This window comes from Kogia breviceps, chromosome 7 (genome assembly GCF_026419965.1).
Source record: "Kogia breviceps isolate mKogBre1 chromosome 7, mKogBre1 haplotype 1, whole genome shotgun sequence".
NCBI classification, from domain to species: domain Eukaryota; kingdom Metazoa; phylum Chordata; class Mammalia; order Artiodactyla; family Physeteridae; genus Kogia; species Kogia breviceps.
Genome location: NC_081316.1, coordinates 73,915,323 through 73,937,016, shown reverse-complemented (window position 1 = coordinate 73,937,016; position 21,694 = coordinate 73,915,323). Strand labels below are relative to the sequence as shown.

Here is a 21,694-nt window from a genome sequence, read left to right as displayed (position 1 = left end):
TTTTCAGACTTTAGGATGCATAAAAATTACCAAAGAGAATTGTAGATGCAAAAGCATGCATGAGCAGTTTAAGAGATCTCCACGTATAAATTTGACCATGTCGTATTTAGAACCTAAGCCCTGCATACAGAGATCAGCAATTGGTGAGGAATAGAGGGCCACAGAATGTTAGAGCTGGAAGTGGTTCTAGGTGCCCGAACATCAGTGCATGAATCAGCTACATCAAAATCACCTGATGTAATTAATCCCTGTTAAAAAATACCTATCCCTTGGTTTCACTTCAGATGTACTGAATCAGAATTTCTAGAGACTGGGCCCATGAATGTAACAAACTCCATAAGGGATTGTGAAGCACAATCAGGTTTGAGAACCATTATGCTCTCCCACCACTTCGTTCTGTAGATGAAGAAACAGAGACTCAGAAATGGGAGTAAACTTGTCCAAGATCACACAGCTCAATCACACAGCTACTGAGCTGTGTGTCTCATGATTCCCCGATAAGAGTTCCAAGAGTGGAGATCAGATTTTGGACATATCCTTATGTATAAAATATCCTGAAACAGAATTATGGATGATATAATCAAAACAGGATTTTACTTTGTCATTTCAACGTGTCTTTAAGGTTTATCAGAGTGGTGGTGTGGGAGCGGGTGGTTATTGTAATCTCCCGCGTGAGAATTCTAGCAGTTATTGTGAATTCTCTGCTTTCTACTAGGTAAGAGGAAACAGCTAAAGCATAACTTTCAAAAAAGGTAAAATTACGACTTTTAAGCAAAGACAAGATGAACACATATCTGCTGAGAATCCATTGGCCACCTTGTTAAATTTATGTTCTCAGGAATCGTTGCTTGTTAGTTGGCTGACTGGCTCAAGTAAAGGTGGGTTGGGTTATTACAAGGCTTTAGGAACATGTCCTAGGAAGGAAGCACAGCTGGCCCTCCTGAGAACTACAGGTAGGCCCTCAGAAGAGGTTCTAGGTCCAGGCAGCTACTCCCTTGGTTGTTCATTACTCAGACCACAAGGCTTCTTGAGCACACTTTGTTGCTCCATTGTTTTGTTTCTCTACTCATCCGCACGCCTGTGGCTAAAAATGGATGCCCCCAGTCTTGAGTCTGCATTGTCATCACTAAGTGCTGGACTTCTGACAACTGTCTCTAGCTTAGATTCTTGATGGAGACTATCTGATTGGCTGCTCTCCAGTCAAGCATTAGGGCCCTTTGGGTCAGGTGATCACTCAGGGTCAATCAGCTGTAGCTACTTGGAGGAAACACAGTTGCCAAGGGGTTGTGTGAGTGTGTGTGTGTGTGTGTGTGTGTGTGAAAAAGAGAGAGACCCGGAGACAGCCAGAGGAGCCCAAGGGAGAACCTCAAGTGGCCAAGCACAGTAAAACGTGCCTTTTAATCATTTCCAGCATGAGTTCTTGAAATGCTGGCTTTTGTGCCACTCCCCTGTAATCCCCAATGAGCCCGGTTGTCACTCTGTTGCTTTTATTTAGGCAAGATAAATTGGGAGCGGGGGGAGGGGTGGGGAGGCGGTTCTCACAGGAGCGATGGCTGTACCTTCCCCTTCATGCTTCCACCTACATTTGGGATCCTCCTTTGTACAAGCCATTGAGCTGCTAGAAACACAGATGTCTCTAGGTGTTGGCCTGTGCTCATGAACTTCAAACTTCTCACTCTTGGATGGGGGTGAAGAGGAGGTTGACAGTCATGCAAAGTGCAGGAACAGCTGGATGTGTCCAGCTGGTGGGGCCCGAACACATTTTGATTCCCTCTATTTCTTCCTGAGCAAGCTCACTCTCTTTCATAGGCACAAGACACGGGCCTAATAACTACAGTTAGAAATGCAGGGGAGGAGCGAGCTCCTCACGCAGCAGCCGGGCCAAATCAGCGGGAGACAGAGTAGCAGGTGGGTTCAGTTCAGCAATCACTGAACCCCGGGTTGGAGCGAGGAACTCTGCTGAGTGCGGAGCCGGGGCAAGTGCGGCCTCCAGGCTCCAGGGCTCCCAGGCTGAGAGGGTCACACACACCGAAACAGGTAAGGCCGCACGTCCTGCAAGGGGCAGATCTGGGGCATCCTCCCTGCTCCGGGCAGCGGCGGGGCGCGGGCCCCGAGCGCGCAGCTCCTTTCAGGGCGGAGGGCGGCGCGAGGGAGGGAGAGAGGGAAGGGAAAGGCGAGCGTGAGCTGCCTCAAATGCTTGGAATAATTCCGCTTCCGTTTGGAAAGCCGCAGCCTCAGTCCCGCCGCGCCCGCCGCGTCCGCCCGGCGCCCGCTCCGCGTCCCGCCCGGCCCGCGGCTGCCCGCTTCGTCGCCATGGCCACCTCCCCGCAGAAGTCGCCGTCTGTCCCCAAGTCCCCCACTCCCAAGTCGCCCCCGTCCCGGAAGAAAGATGACTCCTTCTTGGGGAAACTCGGAGGAACTCTGGCCCGGAGGAAGAAAGCCAAGGAGGGTAAGTGCGGCCCGGGCCGGCGAGCGGCCGGGCGGGGGGCCGAGGGGCCGGGGCTCCTCGGGCAGGGCGGGAGCGCGCCGCGGGTGCCCGGCGCCGGGGAGGGGGGCGCGCGGCGGTGCGGGCGCGCGCTGCCCAGGAGTGTCTCACGGGGCCGGGCCTCGCTGCAGCCCTGCTCTGGGTCTCCCGGGCGCTGCCCTCCTGGGCCCCGCGGCGATCTGGTGTGGCGACTCGGGCCTGGAATCAGGCGACGCCCGCGCCGGGCCGGGGGCCGAGGAGGCGGACGGGCCCGCCAGCCCGGAGGCGGCGTCCTCCCCTGGGCATGAAGTCCCCGCCTTCTCCGCGCCGAAGGCTGGCAGTTTCCAAGTTTCTTCTGAAACTTTTCTGGGCGCCGTCACTCTCCTCTTTGCCTTCATTGGTCTTTGAAATCAGATCATTTCCTAGACCTGCTGAAGTGTACGGTAGCAGCCTTGGCCTCTGGATCTCTCGTCCATCCCCAGGGCCCAGCAGGGCTCTATTAATGTGTAGATCAACACCAAAAGTTTGTCGAACGAATGAGTGGAGAGGTGGCCGTCTTAGCGGTCCCGCCTTGTGATAAATGGTAAACTCGCACCCAAGGAGAAAACCTCGATTAGACACACACACTTGTAGCCTCTTAGGCTCTGATCTGACCCGTCTGTGAACTCAAGAGTTAAGGGCCCTCGCAAAAACCATTTCCTTTTTCTCACCAGGGTGAATTGAGGTGATCTTATTTTTTTCCATGACAGTTTACATGTAAAATATTTTGTCCCATGGGCAGATTTTACATCCTTTTTAAAAAATTGAAGTATAGTTGATTTACAATATTGTGTTTGTTTCAGGTGTACTGCATAGCGATTCAGTATTTTTTGCAGATTATTACAAGATCATGGGTATAATTCCCTGTGCTATACAGTATATCCTTGTTGCTTATCTACTTTATATATAATAGTTTGTATCTGTAATCTCACACCCCTAACTTGTCCCTCCCCGATTCTCTCTTTCCTTTGCTAACCACAAGTGTGTTTTCTATATATGTGAGTCTGTTTCTGTTTTGCGTATACATTCATTTGTATTATTTTTTAGGTTCCACATATAAGTGATATCATATAGTATTTGCCTTTGTCTGGCTTAACTCACTAAGCCTAATATTCTCTAGGTCCATCCATGTTGCTGCAAATGGCAGTGTTTCATTCTTTTTTATGGCTGAGTAACATTCCACTGTGTATATATATATATATATATATATACACCACATCTTCTATTTTTTTTTAAACATCTTTATTGGAGTATAGTTGCTTTACAATGTTGTGTTAGTTTCTGCTGTATAACAAAGTGAATCAGCTGTATGTATACATATATCCCCATATCTCCTCCCTCTTGCGTCTCCCTCCCACCCTCCCTATCCCACCCCTCTAGGTGGTCACAAAGCACTGAGCTGATCTCCCTGTGCTATGTGGCTGCTTCCCACTAGCTATCTGTTTTACATTTGGTAGTGTATATATGTCAGTGCTACTCTCTCACTTCGTCCCAGCTTACCCTTCCCCCTCCCTGTGTCCTCACGTGCATTCTCTATGTCTGCATCTTTATTCCTGTCCTGCCCCTAGGTTCATCAGAACCATTTTTTTTTAGATTCCATATATATGTGTTAGCATACGATATTTGTTTTTCTCTTACACCACATCTTATTAATCCCGTCATCTATTGATAGGCACTTGGGTTGCTTCCTCATCTTGGCTATCGTAAATAGTGCTGCTATGAACATTGGGGTACATGTATCTTTTTGAATTAGAGTTTTCATCTTTTCCAGATATATACCCAGGAGTGGAATTGCTGGGTCATATGGTAGTTCTATTTTTAGTTTTTTAAGGAACCTCCCTACTGTTTTCCAAAGTGGCTGCACCAATTTACATTCCTACCAACAGTAGACAAGGGTTCCCTTTTCTTCACATCCTCTCCACCATTTATTTGTAGCATTCTGATTTTTATTTTGAATAATGGGGTGACAGTCGGAAAAAGGGCTAGTGACTGGTATGTAGGTAGAAGATGCTTAGTTAAAAAAAATTTTATTTTCATAGACTTCAGTGGTTTGGGAATAAACATTTTTAAGTTTGTGATGATGATATGTAAAGTAAGTTTCATGTTCCTGAGTTATCTTAAAGCATGAAAAAGAACTCAGTGTTAAGAATTATCAAACTTGATACAAAGAACTAGACTTCTATTCTCTATATTGAATTGAGAAGCAGCAAAACATATCCCTAAAAGTGTTCCCGCCCTCCCCGCAGTGTGCTTATTTCGGAAAACCGGTGTGTGAGTAGTGTGTAGTTGGTAACAAATTGTGAAACCCTGGATTGGAGAGTCTTTTCCTAGGTATCCCTGTAACTTTTTCCTACAGTGTTCCCGATATGGGCTCTCCAGCTTGAGACTGGGCAACTCAGAATTACTGAAGCTCATGACCTACCAGAAGTGCTCACCCCACTTTGCCAATGCTTTAGAAAAGTTTACTTTATATTGAGCTCACAGGTGGTCTCTCTGTATGTACTACTCTTCTGTTCATGCAGCCAGGAGAACAAGTGGGACGGTGGCTCTTCACTTTCTCCAGTGGACCAGCCTGTTTTGTGGAGTCCCTTGATCAGTCCAAACATCCTCTGTTCCTGTAGCTGGTCCTCAGAGATGAGCTTCATGGTCCCCTGGTATTCTATCTTTTCAGTTTCAGTCAGGGTCCCTGTAAGAAACAGAAAGGCACATTAGTTGGGATTTTAAAAATAATGTGGTGAAGGGACTGTTTACAGAGGTGTGGGCAGGGTGAAGAGAACTCGGAAGGATGCTGAGACACCTAGGAGCTACCACCAAGGGGAAGCCATTACCACCCCTAGGCCTGAAGGGGTGGGGAGCAAACCGCAACCCACTGAGAGCTGGAGCTATGGAAGGGGCGCTGCCTGCCTGATAGGAACCGTAGCTGTAGAGGGACACAGCCACTGTCGGAAATGTGGAGATGGAGCAGGGAGACAGTGGTGCAAGAGATACTTGCATGTTCTCTCTCTTCTTGCCCTTGAACCTCTTGCTGGTTCTTCCCATTGGCCAGACCCCGTGGGAAGTCACCAGGGCAAGGGAATCTGGGTGATGCAATACGTCGGGGGTCAGCTCCCTTAGGGAGCAGAGCAGTGCAGAGAGTAGATCATAGTGGGAGTGTTGAGAAACGGAGAATAACTAACAGACTCTCAAAGTGAGCTGCCCAGAAGTCAACATAGTATGATGGTAGTCTGGTCCATTAGGACAGAGCTGTCACCTCCTTTGTTCTAGCATAGATACCACATTCTATTAATGCAGCTGAGGCTGCTTTTCTTTATTCTGCCAGCAACATCACAGCTATCTCTGAGCTTGTTACCAGGTTACTCAGACATTTTAATGTTTGTTGCTCCTAAATCATTCCCTTCCCTATCTTGGATTGGCTCAGTTGGGTTTTTGAAACCAAGTGCAAGATCTTATTTTTATCCTTGTTATAGTACTTAACTGTTAAGTCCTGATTCTGTTATTCAGTCTATTAGCGAATCCAGGGGATGTAAGGGGGTGAATGGAAGAGCATGTGCTTCTTCTAAAGGGATGCCGTCACCCAGCTATAGCCGCTTGCTGCTACACAGGGTGGTCCTGCAAAGTCAAAGAAGGCAGTGGGGTTGGTCTGAAATGACCTGCTCTTGGCGAGCATGTGCTGGATCTCAGTGATCGGTGCTTTCCCTGTCAGGGGCCCACTAACCATCTCTTCAGTAATGATAAGGCTAGGTCTTGCTCCGGATCCTGCATAAACTCACAGCTCTGTGCTGTGCAGAGACTGCCTTCTTCCGTGTTCCCCCCAGTGTTCTGGAACCTCCCATTCTTCATGATTCCTCAAGATTATGGATGTTGGTCTATCCACAAATTACCCCAGTGCTTTGGCGTAGAATTCTCCTGGGCCCAAGGACTCCCATTCATTCACTTGAAATCTGTTGTGTCTCACAGTGGGATACATGTTAGAATATTTAGGTCAATAATTTCATATTAAAAGTATGTTTTCCTAAGAATACCTACTAACATATATCATAGAATGACTGGAAGTCTCATAAGAACATAGTAAAACTAATGATCACTCCTGTGCTTCATAAGAAAAAATAGCATGAGGGAGGCAAGAGAGAATAGAGGCTAAAAGCATGGTCTTTGGGACCAGACATATTTGGGTTTGATTTCTGGTCTGGCTCTTTATTTATTGCTATGATTTAGGACAAGTTCCTCAATGCTTCGAAACCTCTGTTTTTTCATCCATAAAATGGGAATAAAAATTCCTTCCTTACATGGAGGTTGTGAGGCTTAAATTAGACAAAGCATGGCGCAAATAATGGAAGCTATTAAAATTGACAGCTCAGTTTTAAGTAGTCTGTAAAATTTGAAATCGTCTTTTCATCATGGACTGCAAGAAGATTTCACAGGTTCTGCAGAAAGCTTCACACGACGGTATAAAGCCTGTGTAGCACGATTTTGGTCCTTTAGAAATTAGGGATCTTTCTTTGCAAGTCAGATCATCCTGTTTCCCCAGATGTCACATTTCAGCATTTAAAAATATCTGGTCCCATTCTCATGAGTTGTACCTAGGTAGCTTTTGTTTTTCCTCTGTGGATCTTCTCGTTTGGGGTTTCCAGTCCCCAGTTATGCTGTGTAGTTCTTAGACTAGCCTTTCAGAGTCTACTCGCCAAAGGGCCACTTTTCACCTGCCTTCCTCCAAATCTGTCCTCACGACTTGCTCTTTCCAGGAATGCCATCTTGAATTGTATCTCCCAGCTGAAAGTGCCCGAAATTAGGCCTGCAGCAATGGTTATGTCTATATTTTAACCACTTATTTATTATCCCTCAGAGTTTTTACATTTTGTCTGGTGCCCAAAGTGTACCATTTTGGTTCTCATTGGCTGTCCCGTGTAACTGGGGGAAACCCCCAAATTCTGCAATAGATTATGGTTTCTAGAGTGAGCCAAAGCCTCAGCATTGCTGAGCAATCCTTCTCTCCTAATCAGCTTGCATCTTCATTTTCCAAAGTGCCATGTTGAAACCCTTGTCACTCAAGCTCTTCCCCAGACCTTGAGATAGAAAATTAAGTGCCAGGTATGAACTTGTTCAAATTTTCTTCATCCCCCCACCCGCCAGTCCCATCTATATCTACACCTGTCCTTTCCTGTTCCCTCCCTCTCTTAGTCCCCTCCCAGGAGGTCCTTTCTTCCCCTGCTCATGAGGCCCTTCACTTCCACTTTTTCCCAGACTTGGCATAGCTGTATCCATTTTCTCATATCCCCAGTCTTTTTCATGCTGCTCTAGCACCTTAACATCTGCAAATATGCTTGAGTCTTTGCCGTTTGTAGACACTCCCGATGCTGGTTTCCTCCTAGTTGCTCACCAGAGGCCTTGGAAAAGTTGTCTGCACTGGCTTCCCCTTTCTGAACTCCTAGTCACTTGCTGATCCACTATTCCCATTCTTTCACCAATTATTCATTGAGTTGCCTGCCATGTGCCAGGCACTGTGTTAGGTGCTGGGATATGGCAGGGAAAAAACAGACAAACATCCCTGCCTTCATGAGCTTGCCTTCTAGTAGAAAAGACAGATCACAAACAAGATAAATTGGTAAAATGTACGTATTGTATTAGAGTAGTGATAAGTGCTCTAGAGTGAAATAAAGCAGGGAAAGGGGAAATGGAGTGTTGTGGAGTGAGGGAGGAGGGATGGTTGGCAGTTTTAAATAGGGTGGCAAGAGCTTCCCTGGTGGCACAGTGGTTGAGAGTCCACCTGCCGACGCAGGGGATGCGGGTTCGTGACCCGGTCCGGGAGGATCCCACGTGCCGCAGAGCGGCCGGGCCCGTGAGCCATGGCCGCTGAGCCTGCGCGTCCAGAGCCTGTGCTCCACAACGGGAGAGGCCACAACAGTGAGAGGCCCGCGTACTGCAAAAAAAATAAAATTAAAAAAAAATAGTGTGGCAAGAGAAGGCCTCACCGAGAAGGGTTTACTTGGCTAAAGTCCTGAGGAAGTGAGAGAGCACAGTATGTGTATCTTGGAGAAGAACACTTCAGGCAGAGGAAATGGCAGATTCAAAGACCCTGAGGCGGGAGTGGGCCTGGTGTCTTGAGGACAACTGTGGGAGGTGATGAGATCTCAGGGGTAATGAGAGTGAGGGGACAGCTGTGGAGTGTTCTGGAGGCCATCGTAAGCCTGGGGCCTTTCCTCAGAGTGACGCGGGAGGTTTTGTGCCGAGGAATAATATGATCACGCTTGCTCTGATGGTGGTAAGTGGCTGAGGGGGGCAGGAGTGGAAACAGGGAGGTGAGTTAGGAGGCCACTGTAATGATCCAGGCGAGAGACAGAGGCGGTCTGGCACTGAGCGGTACCAGTGGAGGGGTGAGCGTTCAGTTCTGGATATAGTTTGAAGATATAGTAGATCTATTGAAAGATCGGATTGAAGGTGAGAGAGTAGAATCAAGATGACTCCAGGGTTTGGGTTTGAACAAACCCAAAGATGGAATTGATGTTAACTGAGTTGGAGAATTCTACAGGAAGAGCTGATGTGGGGAGAAAGAGCAGGACTTTCTTTTGGACCTGTTTACTTAGAGGTGTCTCCTGGACTTCCCAGGGGCCATACTGAGTTCACAGTTGGTTCTAGGAATCTAGCTCAGGGGAGGGTTCTGGGCTGGAGACACCTCTGTATGTATGTGTACTTAAAGCCATGAGACTGAAGGAGATCATCAAGGAAGGAGTATAGGATGTAGAAGAGGTCCATGGACTTTCCAACATTTAGAAGTTGGGAGATGAGGAGGAACCAGCAAGAGAGGCTGGAAAGGAGTGACCAGTGTGATAGGAGGGGGACTGGGAGAGTGTGGACTCCTGGGAATCGATTGAAGAATTTATTCTGTTCCCAAGATTTACACTTCACTGGCCAAATTCTCCAGAATCCAGTCTCCTTTTCCATCCTCACTCCACTTGGGCTCTTGGTGGCGTTCGTATTATTCAACTTTTTCTTTTTATAAATAAATAAATAAATTTATTTATTTATTTATGGCTGTGTTGGGTCTTCGTTGCTGCGCGTGGGCTTTCTCTAGTTGCGGCGAGCGGGGGCTACTCTTCGTTGTGGTGCACGGGCTTCTCATTGTGGTGGCTTCTCTTTGTTGCAGAGCACGGGCTGTAGGCGTGTGGGCTCGGTCGTTGTGGCACATGGGCTTAGTTGCTCCGCGGCATGTGGGATCTTCCCAGACCAGGGATCGAACCCATGTTCCCTGCATTGGCAGCCAGATTCTTAACCACTGTGCCACCAGGGAAGTCCCTCAAGTTTTTCTTTTCCTTAAAATTCTCTTCTCCCTTGATCTTATCCACACTGAATTGTTCCCTGTGTCTTTATTTTTTTCGGACTCCTTCTCGAGCTTCTATTATTTGTTTACTTCTCAGCAGCATTTCCCAGGGTCCTGACTTCACCTGCTTTGCCCTCTCATTCTGTTTTCCTCTCCATGGATTATCTCACTTACTCCCATGGCTTCAAGGGCTACCTGCCCATTCGTGGTTCCCCAATCCACATCTCAAATCCAGATCTTGTATCCAGATACATCTTTCCACTGTCTCTTGGATGTGTCACGGGATCCTCAGATTCAGCATGCCTGTAATGGAATTATTATTTGTCCCACTTGCCCAAATCGGCTTCTCCTCTTTCACCGTCCCACCAGCTGCCTAAGGTGGAAATGTTGCAGTTGTCCTCTGTTTCAGAGGTCAGCAACTTTTTTCAAAGAGGCAGATAGTAAATATTTTAGACTTTGCTGGCCCTCTGGCCTCTACACAGCTCTGCCCTTGAGGCCACAGATGATAGGTAGATGAACCAGCGTGGCTGTGTTCCAATAAATCTGTACTTATGGACACTGAAGTTTGAATTTCACATAATTTTAATATGTCACAAAATATTCTTTTTCTTTTGTTCTTTTTCAGTCACTTGTAAAATATGAAAACCGTTCCTAGTACTGGGGCTGTGCAAAAATGGATGGAGGCTGGATATGGCCACGGGCAGTAGTTCGCCCACCCCTGCTCTGTTTCATCCCCACAGCCAATCATCTCTCACAAAGTCCTGCTAATTCTGCCATCTAAATATTGCTGCCTTAATTCAGGCCTCATGAGCGCTCTTTGTCTTCTTCGGGATTGCTTATTTTATTAAACTTTAGCATCTTTATTTTCCACCTGAAGTATTGCCGTATCCACCCCACTAGTTTCCCTAGCTCTGGTCCTTTTTTTTTTTTTTTTTTTTTTGGCAGTATGCGGGCCTCTCACTGCTGTGGCCTCTCCCGTCGAGGAGCACAGGCTCCGGACGCGCAGGCCCAGCGGCCACAGCTCACGAGCCCAGCCGCTCCGCGGCACGTGGGATCTTCCCGGACCGGGGCACAAACCCGTGTCCCCTGCATCGGCAGGCGGACTCTCAACCACTGCGCCACCAGGGAAGCCTTCTGGTCCTTTTTTGTTCAACCCACCCTTCATCCTTTTGCAGATATGTGGTTTTTTTTAAGCACCAAGATAACATCTCCCCAACAAGCTTCTTAGCGTGGTGTTAAGTCCTTCACAGTTGCTCCGTGGGCTGCCCTTTTGGTCTAGTCTCCGTTATATCCCTTTCAAGAAGCCTCCATTTTAGCTGTACAAAACTGCTCTTCATTCCCAGACAATCATGTTCTTCCACCTTTACACATGCGGTTCCATGTTTCTGGAATGACCTTCTTCCCTTCTCTATGCAACAAACTCCTGTTCAATCATTGAGACCCAACTCAGATATCCCGTCCTGCTTGATGCCTTCTGTAGCTCCCCTAGGAAGAGGGAGACACTTCCCTTTGTGGGAAGCCGCTTCCCTTTGTGCTGCCTTTTGTGGCTGTGCATGTCACATTATGATGAGAGTTCTCCTCCTGTGCCCCTCCTGCCTGGCAGAGTATTTAACACATAACGATATTGCAATTTCTATGGAATGAATTTCCCCGTATTTACCCTGGTGAAAACAGCCCACCCCTAACTGTGTAACCTTAGACAAGTCTCTTCCCCTTTGCCTGTTTCTAACATCAGGGTATTAGGCTAAGTAACCTTTCAGGGCCCTTGCAGCTCTGGTATTCTGTGACTTCTGAGCTCTCATTTCACCAGGCTTCTCTCAAATTCAGTTTTATTGTCTGTGTAGGGTGGTCTGGGAGTGACATCATCACAAAGACCTCTTTCTTTCCTCCACTAATGAAGGCACCTCTGTGTCGGGAGGAGGAGATGGAAACCAGGATAAGTGGGCTGCGGCCCAAGGACACCTCCGTATTAGGAATCGGTCTCCTTGTCTCATGGAATATCTCCATTTGGTTAACAAGCACAGTTCATAATTATGTTTTAGCCATTAGTACAGGAGGAGAGATGAAATCCTTACGTAAACATGTGTAAGCATCTAAAATCTCCACTTACTGCCATGGGAAGAAGAACACAGTTGGGGAAAGCACTACAACAATTTTAGTAATAAAAGGCTTTAAAGATACTTTTAAAAATAAAAATAAAATACTTTAAAAAAAGATGTAAACATTCTGTTACATATTCAGTATGTTCTGTAGCCTGCAGTCAGTAGGAAATCCAAATGAGGGCTCTGCCTGAGGACCAGGGCCCCCGGGACGAGATGGCCCCATCCTTTCTTTTCCATCTTCCCTGTAGATTCCAGAGGACAGAAGTTGTGTTTGTTTTGCTCACATTGTATCCCAGGTGCCTAGCACAGCATCGGTACTTAACAGGTGCTCTGCAAAGCAGTATTTAACTGCCGGAAAGGTCAGTGGGGATAAGATGCCCAGGTTACTTCAAACTCTGCTCTAAGCTTCCATGACTCTTCTGGGGCCTTGGTTCCATCCAGGCCTCGCTTCTGGCCGTGTGTGTGTGTGTGTGTGTGTGTGTGTGTGTGTGTGTGTGTGTGTGTGTGTGTGAGAGAGAGAGAGAGAGAGAGAGAGAGAGAGAGAGAGAGAGAGAGAGAGAGAGGCTTATAAAACTGCCTCCCCCTCCCCTCAGGAATCTCTTTACCCTTTGTGGGAAGACATTATCACTTAGCTCTGTTATTTGACAAACACACAAAGGTCCCCGAGACCAGAGGTGTGGGTCCTAGAATCTGTGGGCGCGGATTGGGCAGCGGCAGCAGTGCGCCTGAGAGGAAGCCCACTGGCCAAGGGTGGGACAAGGCCAGCATTCTTTGTTTTCATTTGTGTAAATGGCATTGCACACGTTCATGTTAAAGTGCTTCAGTAAAGAAGGACTGAGGTGGAGTAGCCTAATTGCAAGGTTTGGGAGAGACAAGAGAAACGTGCAGATGGAAACTCTACAAGAGAGATTCGGAATCCCTTTCGTTCCTCCAAGTTGGCCCTGTTCCCCCACCCTGTTTATCCCATCATGCCTCTCTCAGCTTCATTTACTCACTAAGCGCAGAACTAAGGAAATCTGAAAATCGGCCAGAGCCTGGCCACAATCGTTACTTCCCAGCAAGGGAGCTCCATCACTACGACTCTCTCCACTCCAGCCCACCAGGAAAAAGAACCTCCCAAATCAGAGGGTGGCTGATGCCAGGCCCCCCTGCCCTCTGCCTCGTTCCTGTTCATGGTCGCTGCCTCCTTGTCAGGCCCGGGAAGAATGTCTGCGTGGGGTGGGAGCACTCTAGCACTCGCTTAAACTCTGGTTCTCCTAGCATTGACTAAGTGATCGTTCGGTTTGCTCTGAACGTACCCACCTGCTGCAGCCTTAGAAAAACCAACTTTGTGACTAGTGTCATTGGCTTACCTTCAAACCAGGCTTAGGGAAATGTTAGGCCGTGGATGGAAGAAGCAGTGAACTTCATCAGTTTAAACAGAAATATTCGTAGCTACCGCACACTCTCTTGGGGGAAGGAAGAATGAACCAAATCACTTAGCTCCTGACTTTTTTTTTTTTTTTTTTTGCGGTACGTGGACCTCTCACTGTTGTGGCCTCTCCTGTTGCAGAGCACAGGCTTCAGACGCGCAGGCTCAGTGGCCATGGCTCACGGGCCCAGCCGCTCCGCGGCATGTGGGATCTTCCCAGACCGGGGCACGAACCCGTGTCCCCTGCATCGGCAGGCGGACTCTCAACCACTGCACCACCAGGGAAGCCCAGCTCCTGACTTTTAAAATAAAAGTTGTTTTTTCTTCCCCATTATAAAATTAACCAATACTTAAGGGATTTATGGAAAAATAGAAAGAGAAAACGATCATGCAATGTTCCAATTCCCAAAGGCAATCACTATTAGGATTTGGGGTGTTTTCTTTTTCTCTTTTTTCCTTCTTTATAACTTTTCTTTTTTTATAATTGTAATTATACCATGTATATTATATAGATAAAAATTCTGTATCTTTATTTTCATTTATTATAATGTAAATAGTTTTCATGTTATTATAGTTTTTAATTAAACATACTTTTTATTGGTGCATAATATTCCACTGAGTGAATGTCCTATTGTTTACTTAACCATTTCTTTTGGTGCTTTTTAAAATTTTTCTAGAAATAATGCCTAAAGTATTGTTGTTTTTTTTTTAATATTCTGAGTAATTTTTTTTTTGACTGGAGCTCCAGAAGTACAATGACAGGGTCAAAGGGTAACAGTTGGCTTGCTTACTATCAATATTTTATAATTGATAACCAGGAGACATGACTGCTTTTGGGTCTGGGTGGTCTTCCTGGTAGGTTGTTTGAAAGTAAAACCAACATTGTTAGGCTGAAAGTTTCTGTTTCTGGCAGAACCAGGTCACCTGTGGGGTGGGGTATGATAGGAAATGAATGGGTCAGGAGAGCACAGATTTCCATCCTGGCCACTGATATGTGCAAAGTAAGCTCTAGTACAGGCAGGTCTTTATTTCAGAGCATCCTCTCATGGCCATTCTTCACCCATCCATGGCCTGGTCTTTAACAGGACCCAAGGTGTGTCCTCCTTGGCAATAATCATTCTTGAAGTCACAGCTGTCATCCTCTGTCACTCTGAGTTCTCACCAGGCGCATGTAAGACCCAGTGGAGGTTTGTTCAAGAAGTCCCTCCTTCCCTTGATCATTTCCTCCCATCTCCTAATCTCTGAATTCTTGGACTTGCCCCACAAGTTGGTAACCACAGACAAATGGGAGGTAATCGCAAGACGGGGGGCTGAGTGCGACAGCAGACAAATTTGGATCTCAGGGGTGAAGGACCCCTTAGGCGATGCGATGCTTTCAAGCTGGGTCTTGAAGCCAGAGGAGGAACCCCACAGGCTGACAGGAGAAGGGACGGGATTTGGGAGCCTGCTGAGTTTCAGGTTGGATTTTGACCGAGTGGGCAGGGCTGATGCCTCTGGGGCTCAGTTTCCTCAACCTGCTTAGGAGGCAGTAGTCAGGTGTCCCGTTTCATCTCCTGAGAATGGATCAGAGCCAGCCGGAGCATGTAATTATCACACCCAGCACCCCAGGGAGTATTTCTGGGGAATCACTTGTGGAGGCAGATCCCCTCCCTAGGAGTGATGTATTGCGGGCATTTATTTCATCGCTGAGTCACATCCCATTTCTCTTCACTCATTCCCTTATCTCTTTTAAAATCCAGAGGCAACTCCCCTCTTCTAGGCTGTGAAAAACACAGCCTGACACCGGGGAGCTGGGGATGATGCAGCAGATCTCCTGGGGCTGATGTTGGATGGCAGACGGGCAAGGCTGCTGGCCTGTGTCTGCTCCCTCAATGATGTCAACCCAAGGTCGCGGAGCTCCCAAACTACACCACAGGGCTCGGTGCAGCCAGGCTCTGCACTGGTTTCTTTCTAGGAAATGTTCATCGGTAGAATAATCTGCCGATTGCAGTATTACATTGACTTTTCAATTCAAAACAATTCTCCCTAAAGCAGTTTTTGTCTTGGCCAGCATGGCTTTGGCTATGGGGCCTGCTGGGAGGGAAAATGCATCCTGTGGGGCAGGGAAGTGAGAGAGGAGTTCAGGAAGAGGGTCTGTAACACCAGTCACCCAGTTTCGGGGGCAAGGGCACTCCTGGTCCGTGGCCGTGGGCACCGAGATGGCAGGGTGCAAGGATTCCTGGCATCTTTGGGGGGTCTGAGTCCTGAATCAGGGAGGCTCATCCAAGTGCAGGTGGGGTCTGAGATTCAGGGTCCTGGGGACAGAAGCTGGCAGAACTTAGCAGGCAAGTCAGGACCCTAGCTGAGGAGGTAAGGAGCCGGGGCAGGCTAAGGCTCAGTGTGGACTCAGGGTTCCCTGGTCCCCCAGAGTGGAGGTGGGAGGGGAGGCTGCTAAGGCTCATGGGAAGCCTGGGTCTTGCCTCGCTCAGCCTCCCCTACACTCCAGGCTCGGAAATAAACTTTCCTCTCAGCGGAGCGGGGTGTTTCTGGTTTATTGACAGGCGGAGCTATCCAGGGCTCCCAGCCCTGGGGGACAGACCTGCAGACGACAGGTGGTTAATGATGACAGTTGGGGGAAACAGAGGCAGTAGGAGCCGACAGTTTTGATGCTGTCTGCAAAACAAAGCAGGGTAGCACAATTCCATTTTAAAGCAACTCAGGATACAGGTGAGTCCCTAAATGGCCCCTTGCAAGGAGCGGCAACTGCTTCTTGGCTGAGGGTGGCAGGGCTCAGTAGCCCCTCCAGCACATGTCCAGGTGCCTGGAGAACAGAACGATCCCTTCACCTGCTTTTCCTCCATGCCTGTCATTACGGTAAATTACAAGGCTCCCGTGATGACTAGGCAGAGGCAGGTTGATTTATTCCCTTCTGATTGTTGCTGTCCCGGACTTGGTGGGGGTGAGGGGCACCCAGATTTCACACCTTGTGATGGCCCTGCCAGGAGTGGGTGTCAGCACAATTGGGACCTGACACTTCAATAAATCTGAGACATTCTGCCTCGGAGATCAGAGTTCAGAATTGCTTAAATTGGTGTTGGAGCAGGTGGGAAACAGGAGTCCAGGGCAATGAATTAGATAGATAGCAATTGTCATTCAGTTTGTAAGGCTTGAATGTCACTTTTCAAACGATATGACATCAGTTTAAGTAATTTGGGCTCCCAGCTACCTAGCCCTTTCATTATTTCTGGTTCTGGGACATGTGGTTCATGGTCTAGCTTATGCTCTTATGTGGACAAAAAAATAGAAGACGAAAACCAAAAACCACCTTGCTTGTATCGCTAGGGTTGGACGGTTATGTTGGGTTATCAGTGTTCATGGGAGTGTGGATGACTATTTCATCTCCTACCTGGACGTGCTGGTAACTCCCCAAGCTACACTTCCAGCCGTGACCTCTCACTTGAGCTTCAGACTCATTAGCATATGTGGGTCATGGCATTGTCACTTGCGCACAGGGACAGACCCGGATTGTAACACAGGGCACATAATTCTCAAAGGCTTCTGATGAGGTGGGAACGTGCTCTGATTTCTGATGGCAGCTGGGGTCCAGAGGAGAGGTGGTCTGATCCATATAGAGGTAGAGGAGTGGGTACTTTTTTAAAAAAAATTGCAGCTTTATTGAGATACAGTTCAGCCGTTTGAGCAGTAAAATTCAGTATTTTTTAATATATTCAAAGTTGTACAACCCTTGATACGACCAACTTTAGAATGTTCTCACCACCCCAAAGAGCAAGGCTGTACCCTCCCCTCCCCGTTCCCTTACCTTCAAGTAACCATAAAATCTGTCTCTCTAGATTTGCCTATTCTGGACATTTCATATAAATGGAATCCTGTGATATGTGGTCTTTTGTGACTGAATTGTTTTCACTTAGTGTAGTATTTTCAAAGTCTATCCATGCTGTAGCTTGTATCAGTACTTAATTCCTTTATATGGCTGACCAGTGTTCAATATCTATTACATAGATATACCATATTTTGTTTATCCTTTCCTCAGTTGACGGACATTTGAATGGTTTGTACTTTTTGGCTATTATGAATAATGTGGCTGTCAATTTTCACGTACAAGTTTTTGTGTGGACTTGTGTTTTCATTTCTCTCGGGTATATATACCTAGGAGTGTGGCATTGCTGGCTCATAGGCCAACTCTATGCTTAACACGTTGAAGAACTGCCAGGCTGCACTATTTTACCTTCCCACCAGCAGTGTATGAGGGATCCAGTGTCTCTACATCCTCACCAACATTGGTTATTATCTGACTTTTTGATTATAACCCTTCCAGTGGGTGTGAAGAGTACCTCATTGTGGTTTTCATTTGCATCTCCCCAATGGCTAATGAGGTTGAGCCTCTTTCCGTGTGCTTTTTGACCATTTGTAGGTCTTCTTGGGCACTTAGGCTTTTTATCTTTTTTTTTTTTTTTTTTTGCGGTACGCGGGCCTCTCACTGTTGTGGCCTCTCCCGTTGCGGAGCACAGGCTCCGGACGCGCAGGCTCAGCGGCCGTGGCTCACGGGCCCAGCCGCTCCACGGCATGTGGGATCCTCCCGGACCGGGGCACGAACCCGCGTCCCCCGCATCGGCAGGCGGACTCTCAACCACTGCGCCACCAGGGAAGCCCACTTAGGCTTTTTAAATTCCATAGAGTTCAGTGCACACCTCCTCCATCCTGAGCATGATGAGCACCCTGCCTGCCACCCAGAAAGGTGCACCCCGGGGAAGGCTCATCCTCCCATTTTTTAAGTGTCTTCTGGGAGCACTGGAGACATGCTGCATCTTGTACTAGGTGCATCTTCCTCTTGCAGAATGACTGTATTCCTGAAATATTTCCTGTGAAGCAAATTGTCATCATCCTGTTATACCACTGACTTGCATTATTAGAAATTGTTTGGCTGGAATACAGTTTTAACCCCAAATTGTTACAGAAAAATTATACCAAGAAACTAGCAAAGATTTAAAATGTGTACATTTAAGTGAAATGTGGAAATTCTTGGTGATATACCATTGCTTTTCAAATAATAATATTAACACAACAGTGACAATAATTACATAAGTGCGTTGTGCAGGTATGGGCCAGGCAATGCAGTAGATGCTTTACATATATTAACTTATTTGATCTTCCTAATAACCCCATGAAATAGATATTATTAGCATCTCTGCCCCTTTACAGATGTGGAAAGTGAGGGACAGAGAGGCCAGGTAACTTGCCCAAGGTCAGGGCTGGTGTCCTGCTTAAGGTAACACTAGCCGCTGTACGGATAAGCCCCCATTCTCAGAAACGTGACATCATAAAAGTATATTTCTTGCTTATAGCAGAACCCGATGGCATCGTTATTGATTGGATTGCCTTCCACGGGGTCATTCGGGGATCTAGGCCCCTTACGCCTTATGGCTCTGCCTTCCTTCAGGTTCTTTGAGTCCGCACCAATCAGCCAGCTAGTGAGAAATAGAACAAGACTGCAGTGGGAAGTTTTTATGGGTCAGGTATAGACATCCATATCACTTCTGCCCACTTACCAGTGGTCAGAGCTCAGTTATGGGGCCATACCTACATGTACAAGAGACCAAGAATCATAGTTGAGTTGTCTGCCCAGGGGGAAAGGAAAGGGGCTTTGGCAAGTGCATGCGTCATTTTGCTATTGCTAGCAAGCGGAAGACATGGGATTTGAACACTGGCAGTTGGGCTCCAGAGGCTAATTCTAAACTAGCACATTCTACCTCCTCACTGTGAACAGTGGCTCAAAGTCTGAGAAAAATGTAGAAGTTCACATCAGTTTTTGCTCAGTTTTCTTCCCACCTGTAACTGTATTTGGTTGCCTGGATGCTGTGCTTGGGAATTCTGTCAAAGTTGCTGTCTTTCAGAAAATTATAACAATGAGAACTAATATTAATTGAGTGTGTGCACACTTTACATGTTCTGCTTCTTTTAATCTTCACAATTAACCCCAGGACATAGGGAGTTATAATTATTCCCATTTTCCAGGCGAGGAAGCTGAAGGGAGAGCTTGATTATGTGTCCAAGGCCATATAAGTGTGTGGTGTTTCTGGGCTTCAAAAGCCCTCACACAGGACCACTGTTCAAGGTAGGGGTTGAAGAGAAGAGAAGATGAGAAAGCCAAATACACCGTAGGTACCATTCAAAACGCAGCCAGAACCTTGTTTGGATCCTGCTTCAAACAAAGCAACTTCTCTAAGTCATTTATTAGACAATTAGGAAAACGTAAACATATGCGGGAGATTTGATGACATGAAGAAGTTATTGTTAATTTGTCAGGTGGGAGGATGGTTACCTTAAAAGGGAAAAAAGTCCTTATCTTTTCGAGATACATACTGAAATGTTTATGGACGACAGGATCAAATGTCTAGGATTTGCTTGAAATCATGCAGTGTCGGTGGAGAAAAGTGGACACGAGTTGTCAATTATTGTAGAATGATGATGGGTACATGGAGGATTGTGGTACTAGTCTCTCCCTTTGGGGTCTATTTGAAATTTTCCATAATAATTGCAATAAAGGAGACTTTGATGAATCAGACTATAACAAATGGACTTCCTGTAGCCCCCTGGATGGTAAATGAAGTTCTGGGGGTGGGCTCAGAGCACTGAATGCATTTGCTGGAGAACAGCTGGGCAGCAGGTCTTCTGGGACTCCGGAAGCCATGGTTTTGAATTGAGATTCAGTGCCCAGAGACTTGAGCTCCTGAAAATGAGCCCCGGGGCCTCCAAAAGGCAGAAGCAAAGGCTTCCTGGGCGAGGAGAGATTGGGCCAAAGTCTGGCTCTGCCCTGGCCAAACGGCCTCAGCACAGGCTCCTCCTGCAACCCGTGATGAACATCTTGCTGAAAGGTACAGCTCAGCCCCAGGCCCCAGCTGCACTTTAATCAAACACTGAAAATCCATCAAAGACGTGGCCTCCTCAGACAGCCAGTTTGCCGGAGTCCCAGGTGAAGCCAGCTCTTGGCTGGCTGCGGGCCAGGAGGAAGGTGGGCTGCAGGCCCTCCCAACCCCTGCCTAAAATCAACAGCCACGGCTCAGCAGCCCGGCTTCCAACCCAATGCAAATTAAGCCTGGCATTTGGAGATGGTATTAAATGTCCTAAATCAATATTCTAGAGGCAGGATCAGAACAATTAAAAACTCTGATTTCCTCCTCAGATCATTGGAGTATATATGCATATAAGTTGTTCAGTTCATTTTTAAAACTCAGCAGGTTGAAAATGATGGGGGTCTGCTTGGTGATGCTCTGAACATAGTTCATTCCATTCTCAGTAGCTTTTCCTACTTTTACACGTATCCAGTGAAGGTCAAGCACAGAGGTGCTTTCACATATGATGTCACATTTAATCCTTAACAGTAACTGTGGGAGGTCCTGTCATGTCCATTTTACAGGTGAGGAAACTGAGGCTCAGAGAGAGTGAAGTGACTTGCCCAAGGTCTCTCAGCCACTAAGTGGTAGAGCAGGGATGGGAATCCATTTCTTCATACTCAAATCTAATGCTTTGCCCACCTGGCTTTTCTGAATAGTGTTTGTTTTTCATTCGCCAATAATAATAACTAACAATGATGAATAAAAGAGTAACAATAGTAACTGTTTATTTATTTACAGTTTTTCTGGCTGCTTTTCTAGTTTGCCCATTTCATCAACAGCCTGGTAGGGAGGTTTCTAGCTCTGGAGCCCCACAGCCTGCCTGGTCCCACCACACACTGACTGCATGACCTGGGATTTCTCTCTGAGCCCCAACTTCCTCATCTGCAAAATGGAATATTACGAGTACCCACCTCACAGGGTTGTCATGAGGACTAAAGGAATGGGTACTTGCAAAGTGTTTCAACTAGAGCCTGACCCTCAGGGGGAGTTCCATATATATGAGTCCCTGGCAGACACTGTCAAGGCTCTAGAGAAAGCTCTGTCTCAACTCTCATGGAATTTACCTCTTATGTTTAGCCAGATGATATTATTGCTTTTATTTTTATTAAACTAGCTAAATGTGTTTATGGTAAAAAAAAAAAAAATTCAAAGAGGCCAGAAATATAAACTGGAAAGTAAGGGCCCCTTTACTTTCCGACTCTCAGGCTTTCAAGATGACAGTGTATCCATAATGGTGTAGTGTCAGATAGTCTCTCTTTTGTAAGCATATATACTCTTTCTGTTTTTATAGATCTGGAATAACATTGTAAAGAGTGTTGAGCAGTTTATACGTTTCACATACCCATTTATCTTGAGTATCTTTCACATATGGATTTACCTCATTTTTTAATAAACATTTTAATGTACTGCCTGGATGTGCCACCGTTAAATTTAACCACTTCCCTATCAATAGACATTTAAGTTTTTTTG

General features: G+C 46.7%; 2 protein-coding genes across 4 annotated transcripts in view; both read left to right on the top strand.

Annotated features, from left to right (window-relative positions):
- Positions 1-21,694, top strand: part of MICAL2 (microtubule associated monooxygenase, calponin and LIM domain containing 2) — a 441,027-nt gene that overhangs the window by 236,039 nt on the left and 183,294 nt on the right. The window lies entirely within an intron of this gene.
- Positions 1,913-21,694, top strand: part of PARVA (parvin alpha) — a 180,085-nt gene continuing 160,303 nt past the window's right edge. The window contains exons 1-2 of one of the 2 annotated variants that reach the window (XM_059067920.2): positions 1,913-2,037; positions 2,227-2,449. In XM_059067920.2, the coding sequence (XP_058923903.1) occupies positions 2,314-2,449 (136 nt within the window). In that variant the 5' untranslated portion in view covers positions 1,913-2,037; positions 2,227-2,313. Of the gene's footprint in view, positions 2,038-2,090; positions 2,450-21,694 lie in introns of those variants that run through there. The other variant, XR_010841415.1, reaches the window with a different exon arrangement.